Source organism: Dryas octopetala, chromosome 6, assembly GCF_963921425.1.
Source record: "Dryas octopetala chromosome 6, drDryOcto1.1, whole genome shotgun sequence".
NCBI lineage: Eukaryota > Viridiplantae > Streptophyta > Magnoliopsida > Rosales > Rosaceae > Dryas > Dryas octopetala.
The window spans coordinates 7,614,303-7,627,646 of NC_141371.1; the positions used below are offsets into that span (position 1 = coordinate 7,614,303).

The window sequence follows — 13,344 nt, forward strand, 5'->3', positions numbered from 1 at the left end:
TCTTATTCTTAGCCCAATTTTTGGTATGTAATTTATTCCTCCATATTTATATTGGCAAAAAAATACAACCATTTTTTTTAGTCTGGGGAAGGAAGCATTGAACTTAGTGCATTATGGGTAATTATATGGTCTTTTCAACTAGCTTACCCACCAACTACCAAAAAACTACAACCATTGATAATTTGTTCTCGTAGTTTCCTTTGTTTTAAGGACTATACATCTTCAAAGCCCAATTTCTTAAATAAAACCCATTTATTAAAAAAACAAGAAAATTAATGTATTAAAAACTTGGTACCATATTACACAAAGAGTCAAATATAATTGATGATGATTAGTGAAACAAATGTGTAAAACATAGTATTCCAACAATAATTTTTAAGACGTTCATAATAAATAAATTTTAATTGTAAATATTTATATGAATTTATAAATATTTTATAAATATATTTTGAGTGCAGTATCATTCAAAGAATGTGTCATACAATTTATACTAATTATGTAAGGAATTATAAAATATATATACACAATTTAACAATTTCATGTTATTTTTTTTTTAATAATGGAATAAGTTAAAAATAAGGCATAAATTCGATTTAGACACATAATTATATACATCATTTCAACGGGATCCATGAATTTTAAAATATTTCAAATATACACCCGATTTATTATCTAAATTGAAAAATGAACTTCCGTCTATCGATTTGTTGAGAGATCAGTTAAATATCAGCTTGGATTTTGCTGACGGGGATTAATTGGCGACATGGCACCAACCCAGCATACCTTTCCCGCCAAATGAGCGACACATGTCCACCTGACCCGAGCCCACACACCCATCACTTCTTTCCTACTCGTCGAACGCTCTCTTGACCATTTAGTCTTCAAAAAACATCACGTTTTTCCCCAAATTTAAATATAAATCCCTCACTCGTGTTCGACAAGCGAGAAAGAGATGATGAGTTTGTGGGCCCGTGTCAGGGGTTAGGTGGACATGTGTCATTGTGTCGCTCATTTGGCGAGAAATGTTTGCTGAGATAGCGCTACGTCGCCAAGTAATCTCAATCAGCAAAAGCCAAGCTGACATTTAACTGATCTCTCAACGAATCAATGGACGGAAATCCATTTTTCAATTTAGATAATAGATCGGGTGTATATTTGAAATATTTTAAAGTTCGTGGACCCCGTTGAATTAACATATATAGTTATGTGTCTAAATTGAATTTATGCCTAAAAATAAATAAACTTTTAGTTTTAGACATTATTGAAATTATCGCCTTGTGTAAAGGAACTTTAAAATCATCATCTTCATCTGTGAACCTGAAAACATGTCCCCATCTTTAAAGTCCACAAGTTCAAGAGGTTAGCTGGTCTAGAAGTTTAAAATCATCATCTTCATCTGGGTTTTCTTCCATTTTCTTGGAGTCAGATGCACAAGCTGTTATATTTAGGTTTCGGAGTGTGGAGGTGGATTTAGCTTCGGACGGGCACCTTTTGGAGGAAGCTGAGCGGCTTTGGGATGAGTTTAATGAGGCTAGCTATGAGTATATTTCTCGAGTTGCAAACTGGGTTGCTCGTTCCCTTACTCGTCATGCTCTACAATGTCAGAATTTTGTTAGTTGGGAGAGTGATTTTCTTGTATGGCTAAGAACACAGCTGCAAGTTGATTGTAATCCTGCTTAATTTCTATTCAATAAAGTTATTTCAATTTTTTTTTTAAAAAAAGACCACAAATTCAAGAGTTTGGGTGGAGGATCCTGTAAGTAGGGAAAGGAAGACAGTATTAGTTTAGAGGGCTGCTATTTGCACACCCCTAAATTTCTTTTTACACATTCTTTCTGAAAAAAAAAAAAAAAAAAAAAAAAACTCAAGAAAAAAGACCATTTGGCCCTTCCCTCACCCACACACCCCCATCCCCATCTCCCCCCTGTACACACCCCCACCCCTCACCTGCAAATTTCTTTTTTTTTTTTTCTTCTTCTTCACCGTCGAAGCCCACCCCCCACCTTTTCTCTTCTTCTTCTTCTTCCCCCCACCCCAACCACCTCCCCCCGAGCCCTCCCCAATCCCTCCTCCCCGCATGCACCACCTACAAACAGCCACCACATTCTTCACCTCTCTCTCTCTTTCTCTATCTCTCCTCTCACCCAAGCAGACAGTCGAACAAATTTTTTTTAAAAAAATTGCAGCGGGTTCGGCGAACCAGTGCCGAACCCGGTGGTTTCGTTCGACAGGTACCCACCAAATAGAATAGGATTGTTCAGTGGGTACCTACCGAACGAAACCATCGGGTTCGGCACTGGTCCACCGAACCCGCTCCAATTTTTTTTTTTTTTAAGTTCTCTTCTCTCCGGCCGGCGCGCGACGGTGAGCTAGTTGGAGGAAGGGAGGTGGTCGTGGTTGGGGGAAGAAAAAGAAGAGAGAGTGGGGTGGTTGGGGTAGGGGAAAGAAAAAGAAGAGAGGGTGGGGTAGTCGCCGGTGGTGGTAGGCTGCTCGGGGATGGGTGTGTGCTGGAGAGAGGAGAGGTGGGGAGGGGGTGTGTACCGGGGGGGGGGGGAGATGGGGATGGTGTGTGTGTTTTTTTTTTTTTTTTTTTTTCTGTTTAGGAAGGGTGTGCAAAAAGAAAAATGGATGAGGGTGTATGGGTGAGGGAAGGGCCAAATGGTCTTTTCCCTTGAGTTTTTTTTTTTTTTTAAGAAACGGTGTGCAAAAAAAAATTTAGGGTGTGCAAATAGCAGCACTCTTAGTTTATTGGTGAGGGTTGTGTTTCGGTTTTGAATCTTTGCATTTGCAAAATGACAGCCAAAAAAGGTCCAACAGAAATGGCAAAACCAATTATATATAATGACCAAAAAAATAATTACATGTACGGAATGGAAAATTTATGATTTTCTTCTAATCCGTCCCTATTTCTTTTTTCCTCAAAACTAACTTCATCTGTTCATCCCATGCAATAAATATAATACATAGAGATGTGTTAAAAAAATATTATTTTAATTTTCGTGGGGTTGGGAATCCAAGCGTGTCTAAATATACATACTAATAAAATAGCAAAGATTGTTACATCATTGATCATTCTTTGTATAGAAACAGAGGAAGCTGATATAAATATGTCAATACGATTAGGCATGCTTCTTTTAATTAGACATCCTACTCAAGATGCTGACTGTATTTCCAGAAGCTTAAGAATTAATATTGATTTTAGCCTTCATTGGGTTTACCCAAATGGGCCTTTGGAAAGACAAAATGTTGTTGGCTAGTGACAAAGGTCAACTAATCCTAGCATTTCTGAAAGCTCTGTTTTATTTTATTTTTCTTAGATTTGGACCACTTTGGGGCTTGACAAAGACTAGCAATCTTGTTAATGACAAAGATAAAGTAATCCTTCCTTTTATTACAGGTCCTGAAAAAAAACCCTTAGATCACAGCATGCAACAATTGCCCAATTCCATGCTTAATTTGTCATTCGAAATTGATATGGTTGTAAAGAAAATGCTAAAGGGACCACATGATATCATGATAATTTATGACTGACTACTAATAAAATCATCAATTATCATATCATGTGATCAATTTCTATTACTCAAGTTCTGGCCAAGAAAGAAAGCATTACTCAGGTTGTAAACTTGTACTAATATTTTTCTTTTTTAAAGTTCTGTTTGTTATGTGTACATCATGGTTTTGTTTGTTTGGCTACATTAAAATCTTCTTTATTAACACAAGGGGGAAAAAAGAAACATGCATAGAAATTAATCAAAGTAAGCCGGAGAGGCCTGCATGAATTGTCTATATAATGCATCCCACATGGGTATGAATTGTTCATCTAACCAGGTGTTATAGCCATGGCATCCCAAGTTCCCCAGCTTCACTTTGTCTTATTTCCTCTGATGGCCCAAGGCCACATGATTCCAATGGTGGACTTTGCTAGACTGTTGGCACAACGCGGTGTGACCATCACCATAGTCACCACACCACACAACGCTGCCCGTTTCAGAACAGTCATTGATCGTGCCACTGAATCCGGGCTTCAAATTCGAGTAATCGAACTCAAGTTTCCATGTGAAGAAGCAGGATTGCCTGAGGGGTGTGAGAACTTTGACATGCTGCCTTCACCCCAATTAGCCTTCAATCTCTACACTGCAGCAGCAATGCTGCAAGAGCCAGTGGAGAAGCTGTTCAAAGAGCTCACACCAAACCCAAATTGCATAATCTCTGACCTCACTTTGCCATGGACAATCAACATTGCTCACATGTTCCATATACCAAGGATAAGTTTCCATGTACATTGTTGCTTTTCCCTCTTGTGTATGCTCAATTTGCGCATTCATTCCAAGGTTCTTGAGAACGTGGCCTCTGAATCAGAGTACTTCCTCGTGCCAGGCTTGCCTGATTGTGGTCCAATCGAGATAACCAAAGCTCAGATACCAGGACCCTTGTTTCCAAACTTGAAGGATTACACAGACCAAATGGGAGCAGCTGAGAGGGCCTCATATGGGGCAATTCTGAATTCCTGTGAAGGACTGGAGGCACCATTTGTCAATGAGTACATGAAGGCAACAAGAAAGAACAAAATTTGGTGCATTGGCCCGACTTCACTCTGCAACAAAGAAGACTTGGACAAGGCTCAAAGAGGGAGCAAGTCCTCATCCGACGATGGTCAACGATTTATCAAGTGGCTTGATTCATGGAACCCACATTCTGTAGTCTATGTTTGCCTTGGAAGCCTATGCAATCTAATACCTTCACAGCTGATAGAGATTGGTTTGGGGTTGGAGGCCTCAGAGAAACCATTTATTTGGGCTATAAGGGGAGGGAGTATAACAGAAGAGTTAGAGAAGTGGTTTTTGGAATATGGATTTGAGGAAAGAACCAAAGCAAGAGGCCTTTTGATCAGGGGTTGGGTTCCCCAAGTACTAATACTATCACATCTGGCAGTAGGAGGGTTTATAACACATTGTGGCTGGAGTTCAATACTTGAAGGGATATGTGCTGGGGTGCCCATGGTCACTTGGCCACTATTTGGTGACCAGTTTTTTGTTCAGCAACTTGTTGTCAAGGTTCTCAAGATTGGTGTAAAAATTGGGGTGCATAAACCAGTGAATTGGGGAGAGGAAGAGAAGACCGGGGTCTTGGCGACGAAGGAAAATGTTAAGGAGGCCATAGACATTGTGATGGAGGAAGGTAAAGGAAGCCAAGAGAGAAGAGAAAGACTTAGGGAGCTGGAAGAGATGGCAAGGAGAGCTGTGGAAGAAGGGGGATCCTCTTATGTCAACATTGCAATGCTAATCCAAGATATCATGAATTTGGGAAGTTGTGGGAGTGATCATGTTGGTTTCAAGGTGTGAATTATGAAATTCACCTTTGGTGACCACTTGTTTTTATCAAAACTAGCAAAAGTTCGTACCCCATATTAAACATAGTAGTTTTCATAAAAAATTTCAAGAATAACTGAAAATTGGGATGTGTAAGGCCTTTGGTATGGTGCACAGGCCTTATGTACCCTAATTTTTCACTATTCTTGTAAATTTTTATAAAACTTGTGATTGTTGAAAAAAGGGGTAATTCTTTTCTAATTAAGATAAAACTCGATCCAAGGTGAATGTCGAAGCTCTATGCCGAATTTTGCAATATGTACTCTTGTTGGTATTTGTATCTGTTAGTGGGTTTATAGCAATTGTCTTGTGTTCTCAAGGTCATATATGTGTATCCTTGGGTTTGTTATGGTTGTACAATAATTCTACAATGAAGCTTCTTGTGCAGGTCATGATCAAGGTCCTGGGCAGCAAGCAGCTGCTGCTTCTTTTGTAAAATGAAAGACAATAAAGATGGAAGACTTGCTGTTTGGTTAATGGAGTTCTTATACCATTCATGTTATATTCTTATGTTCTGGGATCTCCAAGCCTTCCCCGACAAAAATATAACTAGGTAAAGAATGAATAAAATGTATTCCAAAATTTTAAAGGTTTGCTTCTGTATTTATCTTTGCTTCATGGGATGACAGTTGATATGCATATGATATGTGAAAAATTTGTCCATATTAGATGATGACAGTTGCTTCTGTATATCCATGACAAAAATATTCTTGTCATGGATATACTTCAAAAATCTTAGTGAAGCAATCAGACTATTTCTACAACATTCCATTACTTCTATTTCCAAAGTTAAGAGTAGGGAATTAATACACGTAACAGCAGATCGAATTATGCATTAAAGACAGAGATTCCCAGAGAATGAGAGGTGTGGGAAGTGGGTAAACAATATTGTCCACAGAACTCTTTTCTACTCTGACCATACAATCTTATCTTCCTTGGATAAAACAATGCATATGTATGCTCTCACGTCACCAGAAAAGTACCATTGTCATGTAGCATGAAGTTTAGCTATATGTAACCCAAGCACAAGAGAACCCTGCTTCCTAGCTAATAATTGTTCATTCATTCCCTTTTCAATGGGTTCTCAAGAGAGCCAGCTTCATTTTGTCTTGTTTCCTTTTATGGCCCAAGGCCACATGATTCCAATGGTGGATATTGCTAGACTGTTGGCACAAAGAGGCATTATTATCACCATAGTCACCACCCCACATAATGCATCCCGTTTTAAATCAGTTCTTGCTCGCGCCATAGAGTCCAGGCTCGAAATCCGGCTAATCCAACTGAAGTTTCCATGTGAAGAAGCAGGATTGCCTGATGGGTGTGAGAACCTTGACATGCTGCCTTCACAAGACTTGGCCATCAATTTCTTCACTGCAACCACCATGCTCCAACAGCCAGTAGAGAAACTGTTTGAAGAGATGACCCCCAAGCCAAACTGCATAATCTCTGACATGTGTTTGCCATGGACAATCAACATCGCTCGCATGTTTCACATTCCAAGGATATCTTTCAATGGATTTGGTTGCTTTTGTCTATTGTGCTTGCACAATTTGCGCATATCCAAGGTTCATGAGAATGTAGCTTCGGAATTGGACTACTTTGTTGTCCCTGACTTGCCTCATCGCATTGAGGTGACCAAAGCTCAGCTGCCAGAATTTATGTTAACAAACCACAATAAATTTGCTGATGAAATGCTAGCCGCTGAGATGGCGTCATATGGGATAATTATGAATACTTTTGAAGAGTTGGAGCCAGCATATGCTAAAGGATACAATAAGGCAAGAAAGGGTAAAGTCTGGTGTGTTGGACCAGCTTCACTATGCAGCAAAGATGACTTGGATAAGGCTCAAAGGGGTAACAAGGCCTCAATTGATGAGCATCACTGCTTAAAGTGGCTTGATTCTTGGGAACCAGGTTCTGTAGTTTATACTTGCCTTGGAAGCATATGTAATGTCATAACTGAACAGCTGATAGAGCTTGGATTGGGATTAGAGGCATCCGATAAACCATTCATCTGGGTTGTAAGGGGCGGTAGTCGTCACCCAGAGGAGTTGGAAAAGTGGATTACAGAGAATGGATTTGAGGAAAGGACCAAAGCAAGGGGGCTTCTGATTCGGGGTTGGGCTCCGCAAACACTAATACTATCACACCCTGCAATTGGGGGGTTCTTAACACATTGTGGATGGAATTCCACATTGGAAGGGATATGTGCTGGGGTGCCTATGATCACATGGCCACTGTTTGCAGACCAATTTCTGAATGAAAAACTAGTTGCACAGATTCTGAAAATTGCAGTGAGGGTTGGGGTGGAACATCCAGTAAAGTGGGGAGAGGAGGAGAAGATTGGGGTGTTGGTGAAAAGGGAAAATGTGAAGGAGGCCATTGACAAATTGATGGATATTGGAGAAGAAAGCCAAGGGAGAAGAGAAAGAACAAGAGAGTTTGCAGAGATGGCAAAGAGAGCAGTAGAAGAAGGTGGATCTTCTCACCTAAACATTACACTGCTAATCCAAGATATCATGCAACAAGGAAGTTGCAAATAGACAAATTAAGAAGAGAGAGAGAGAGAGAAACAGGTTTTATACTTGTACTGATTGTACATTTTGGGTAGGTTTTAGGTTTGTTATGTGTACATTATGTTTTTGTTTCCTTAGGATAATTTGAAATTTTATTTATTAACAGGGGGAAAGAAAGAAAAAAAAAACAAGCATAGGCAGCTTGTTACATAACCAAAGAAATCAAGTTAAGCTGGAGGCCGGCCTGCTTAACTTCACTATATCATGCATCCTACATGGATGAGATTCTTCATCTAACCAGCCTGTAGCCATGGCATCCCAAGTGCCCCAACTTCAGTTTATATTATTTCCTATGTGTTAAGAAATCGATAAAATAAAAGTAAACCTATCATTCTCTGCTGGCCCAAGCCTCAAAGAGGAAACAAGTCCTAATGAGATGGCAGTCAGTATTCGATCAAGTGGCTTTATTCATTCCATTCCAAATTTTAAAGGTTTCTTTATGTATTTATCTTTACTTCATGGGATGACAGTTAACATGTCTATGATATGTGAAAAAAACTTCCACATTACATGATGCACACATTACTCAAATCTACCTTGAAAAATATGCAACATTGAATTTAAATATTCTATCATCGAAGCTGTAGGTGCGATCTTTTAAGACAACATTTGGTCTTTACATTAGTATAATTAAGGAAAAATACTACAAAATCTTAATCAATCAAACCATTTCTACAACATTCCAATGCTTCTATTATAGAGGAGAGAAATGGAATTAATGCATGAAAGAGAAAGAGAAAAATAATTCCAGAGAATGAGAGGTATGTTAGAGCATCTCCAATCAACTCTTCAACTGAAGAATTCTTCATTTTTTAAAGAGAGAGAAAACATTATTTTGGACTCTAAGAAACTCTTCAAAATGAATCTTCAACTTAAAACTCAATTTCTCTCTCTTCAAATCTAGGACCCTCTCTCCTCTCTTCAAATATTAATAACATTAAATTTTCTTTATAATTAATTAATTCCTACAAAATTTACATTCTCTCTCCTATATATAATAATAAATTTTTAAGTTGAATAAATTAAACTTTCTTTTATTTTGTTTGAATAATTTAATTCCGAAAAAATAATTAGTGCATAGAAAAAATACAAATAATTAAAGTTAGAAGAGTCTTTTAGAGAACAAAAAATTCAAATAGCAAATTTTACTCTTCAAATTGCACATAGTGGCATAGGTCAGCAAATCACAATTTTAAAAGTAAAATTGCTAAAATTCGTTGGAGATGCTCTTAAGTGGATAAAACGATGTTGTCGTCCACATAACTCTGTTATACTCTGAACCATACAATCCTATCCTCCTTGTATAAACCAATGCATATGTATGCTCTTACGTCACCATACACCTGGAAAGCATCATTGTCTTGCAGCATGAAATTTTGCAATATGTAACACCCAAGCACAAGAGAATTAAGCCTGAAGCTTCATAGCTAATAATTGTTCATTCATTCCCTTTTCCATGGGTTCTCAAGAGAGCCAGCTTCACTTTGTTTACGGGATCTCGGTGATGGACATTGCTAGACTGAAAAAACTAAAAAAAAAAAAACCCAAACCCATCGACTTCCCATCCCCACCAGCAGCACCCCATCCAAATCAATCATTGAATTGAAGCATGTAACATACTAACATGAGGTAATTTTGAAGACAAGCCTCTGCGTTATAAGATCAATAATCAAGCATGTAATGTATTGTAGTCCCCACAGCAATTAATACCCACCCACTCGAAGCAGTTCTTGGTGATGTCATTAATTAAATCAATAATTGAATTGAAATATCAAGATGGGTAGTGTATTATTTTATTTTTAAGGTATTAATTTGTACCATACAATGTTGTTTGGAGATGGTATAAATGAAAGATTTGGCATCAAGGTATCTGTGTGTGATCCTGCCCTTCATCAACTGCCTTTTCCATGGCTACTCAAACTCAAGAGCCTGAGCTTCACTTTGTCTTGTTTCCTTTCATGGCCAGCGGGCACATGATCCCAATGATAGACATTGCTTGAGTGTTGGCACAAAGAGGCCTCATCATCACCATAGTCACCACCCCACATAATGCAGACCGTTTTAAATCAGTTGTTACTCGCGCCATAGAATCCGGGCTCGAAATCCGGCTAATCCAACTGAAATTTCCATGTGAAGAAGCAGGATTGCCTGATGGGTGTGAGAACATTGACATGCTGCCTTCACGAGACTTGACCTTGAATTTCATTACCGCAACGACCATGCTAGAAAAGCCGGTAGAGAAACTTTTTGAAGAGATGACCCCCAAGCCAAACTGCATAATCTCTGACATGTGTTTCCCATGGACAATCAACATCGCGCGCATGTTTCACATTCCAAGGATATCTTTCAATGGATTTGGTTGCTTTTGTCTATTGTGCTTGCACAATTTGTGCATATCCAAGGTTCATGAGAATGTAGCTTCGGAATTGGACTACTTTGTTGTCCCTGACTTGCCTCATCGCATTGAGGTGACCAAAGCTCATCTGCCACAATTTATTTTAACAAAGCACAACAAATTTGATGATGAAAGGCTAGCAGCTGAGACAGCGTCATATGGGATTATTGTGAACACTTTTGAAGAATTGGAGCCAGCATCTGCTAAACAATACAAGAAGGCAAGAAAGGGTAAAGTCTGGTGTGTTGGACCGGCTTCACTATGCAACAAAGATGACTTGGATAAGGCTCAAAGGGGTAACAAGGCCTCAATTGATGAACATCACTGCTTGAAGTGGCTTAATTCTTGGGAACCAGGTTCTGTAGTTTATGCATGCCTTGGAAGCATATGTAATGTCATATCTGAACAGTTGATAGAGCTTGGAATGGGATTAGAGGCATCCAATAAACCATTCATCTGGGTTGTAAGGGACAGTGGTCAAGCAGAGGAGTTGGAAAAGTGGATTGTGGAAAATGAATTCGAGGAAAGGAGCAAAGCAAGGGGGCTTTTGATTCGGGGTTGGGCTCCGCAAACACTAATATTATCACACCCTGCAATTGGAGGGTTCTTAACACATTGTGGATGGAATTCCACATTGGAAGGGATATGTGCTGGGGTGCCAATGGTCACATGGCCACTGTTTGCAGACCAATTTCTGAATGAGAAACTAGTTGCACAGATTTTGAAAATTGCAGTGAGGGTTGGTGTGGAACATTCAGTAAAGTGGGGAGAGGAGGAGAAGATTGGGGTGTTGGTGAAAAGGGAAGATGTGAAGGAGGCCATTGACAAATTGATGGCTATCGGGGAAGAAAGCCAAGGGAGAAGAGAAAGAGCCAAAGAATTAGGAGAGATGGCAAAGAGAGCAGTGGGAGAAGGGGGATCTTCTCACCACAACATTGCACTACTAATCCAAGATATCATGCAACAAGGAAGTTACAGAGAAACCAACTGAGAGAGACAGAGTACAAGTTTACAACCTGTTGTATTTATTTTTTGGGTAGGTTTTCAGTTTGTTAATGCGTAAATTATGGTTTTGTTTCCTTGAGATAATTTGAAATTTGACCCAAAAAAAAAAAAAAAGATAATTTGAAATCCTATTTATTAACAGGGGGAAAAAGAAAAGAAAAAAGAAACAAGTTAAGCTGGAGCCTGCTTAACTTCTCTATATAATGCATCTCACATGGAAATCATGGATGAGATTTTCTTGTAACCATCCTGTAGCCATGGCATCCAAGTTCCCCAAGCTTCAGTATATCTTATTGCCCATGTGTTAAGAAATTAATAAAATTAAAATAAATCTATGAGTTAATTACACTTATACTCCTAAAATTTATCATTTTTTCACATACACTCCCTGAGGTTTCAACAATTACACATACATCCCTTGATGTTTCATAGATGTTGCATATAACCCCCTATAGTGAGACGAAAAATTATGAAAAATTATGCAAAAAGACATGTTATGGGATTAAATGGCCTAATAATATTACTCAAGGTGTAAGGTCTAACCTCAATACAAATATTTTCTTTTTTGTTTATTTATTTATTTTTCTTATAGGGGGTTATATGCAATAGTTTTGAAACTTCAGAAGGTGTATGTGTAATTTTTAAAACTCCAAAGAGTGTATGTGAAAAGATGATAAATTTCAGAAAATGTAAATGTAATTAATTCTAAACCTATCATTAATTCTCGGAGAAATTCATGAAATAACTTTTGTATGTGAAAAGAGAAAGCTACCCTTCTCATTTCAGCTCCCTTCTCTCTCTCCACCCCAATTAAGCGACTCAGATGAGTTGCAAGAGTATGAAAAGCATATTTTGAAGCTTGCAATGCCATAATGTATATGATCCATTTGTACTTTGTAGTCAGCGGTGGCCCATCAATTGGGCTCAAAAGCTCACAAAACCATCCCCTCCCTTGACTCTCTCTCTCTCTCATTGTCTGAAAAATGGTGATGGAAATTAAACACAATTAAACAATTGAGTTAATTACACTTACACCCCCTGAGGTTTATCGTCTTTTCACATACACCCCTGGGGTTTCAATAATTACACATACACCCCCTGAGATTCCAAAACTGTTGCATATAACCCCCTATAGTGAGATAAAAAATGATGAGAAATTATACAAAAAGACATGCTAAGGAGCAAATGGCCTAATAAGATTACTCAAGGTGTAAGGTCCAACCTCAATACAAATATTTTCTTTTTTGTTTATTTATTTTTTTCTCTTGTAGGGGGTTATATGCAATAGTTTTGAAACCTCATGGGGTGTATGTGTAATTATTGAAACCTCAAGGGGTGTATGTGAAAAGACGATAAACTTCAAGGGGTGTAAGTGTAATTAACTCTAAACAATTTGATGTATTTATTCGTAGATCTCAGTCAATACAACAATAAAAAAATTATATCATTGACCAATTAATTGAGCAAATTTGTGTTTGAATGAGCAGATATATAGGTTCATGAAGTTTTAGATTTGGTTTTGTTCATGGGGTTTGATGAAAATTACAGAATCGAAATTGTACTTGATTAGAGTCGAAAAATTTGAAATTATAATCGATATATTGGTTGACATTTTAGTCAATTAGGGTTTACACTTGCAATATTGCAACACATTTTTTTCGACCTATTGTGAACACACTTTAAATCTAAGTGTTTTGTTTATCATATTCAACGTACTGCTCCCTTTTTTTTTAAAAAAACATATTTTTATTAGAGTGGATTTATTAGTTGATATTTATCGATCACTTTATTGACTTAAAAATGTATTTTGGTCAAAAATGCGGTCAAAAGTCATTATTGTTAGTTTTGAGAGAGAATGGTTAAAAGAATATGAATAAGATTAAAGTGGGTTCGTTTGACAGTACTTTTAGAATTGGTAAAAACAATTTCAAATTAGTAAAAACACTTTTAATTGTGTTTGACATAAATAAATAAAAATACTTTTAAGTTATAAAAATAT

At 37.8% G+C, this 13,344-nt stretch overlaps 1 protein-coding gene and 2 pseudogenes across 1 annotated transcript; all 3 read left to right on the top strand.

Annotated features, from left to right (window-relative positions):
• The first annotated feature begins 3,836 nt into the window (after positions 1–3,836).
• LOC147281892 (UDP-glycosyltransferase 73C3 pseudogene) lies at positions 3,837–5,342 on the top strand (annotated as a pseudogene).
• Positions 5,343–6,390: 1,048 nt separating this feature from the next.
• LOC147281893 (UDP-glycosyltransferase 73C12-like) lies at positions 6,391–8,182 on the top strand. The gene has a single exon (XM_086247149.1). It carries the CDS (start codon positions 6,446–6,448, stop codon positions 7,910–7,912), a length of 1,467 nt encoding a protein of 488 aa, XP_086103275.1. The 5' UTR covers positions 6,391–6,445; the 3' UTR covers positions 7,913–8,182.
• A 1,393-nt stretch (positions 8,183–9,575) lies between these two features.
• Positions 9,576–11,478, top strand: LOC147281894 (UDP-glycosyltransferase 73C12 pseudogene; annotated as a pseudogene).
• The last annotated feature ends 1,866 nt before the right edge of the window (positions 11,479–13,344 follow it).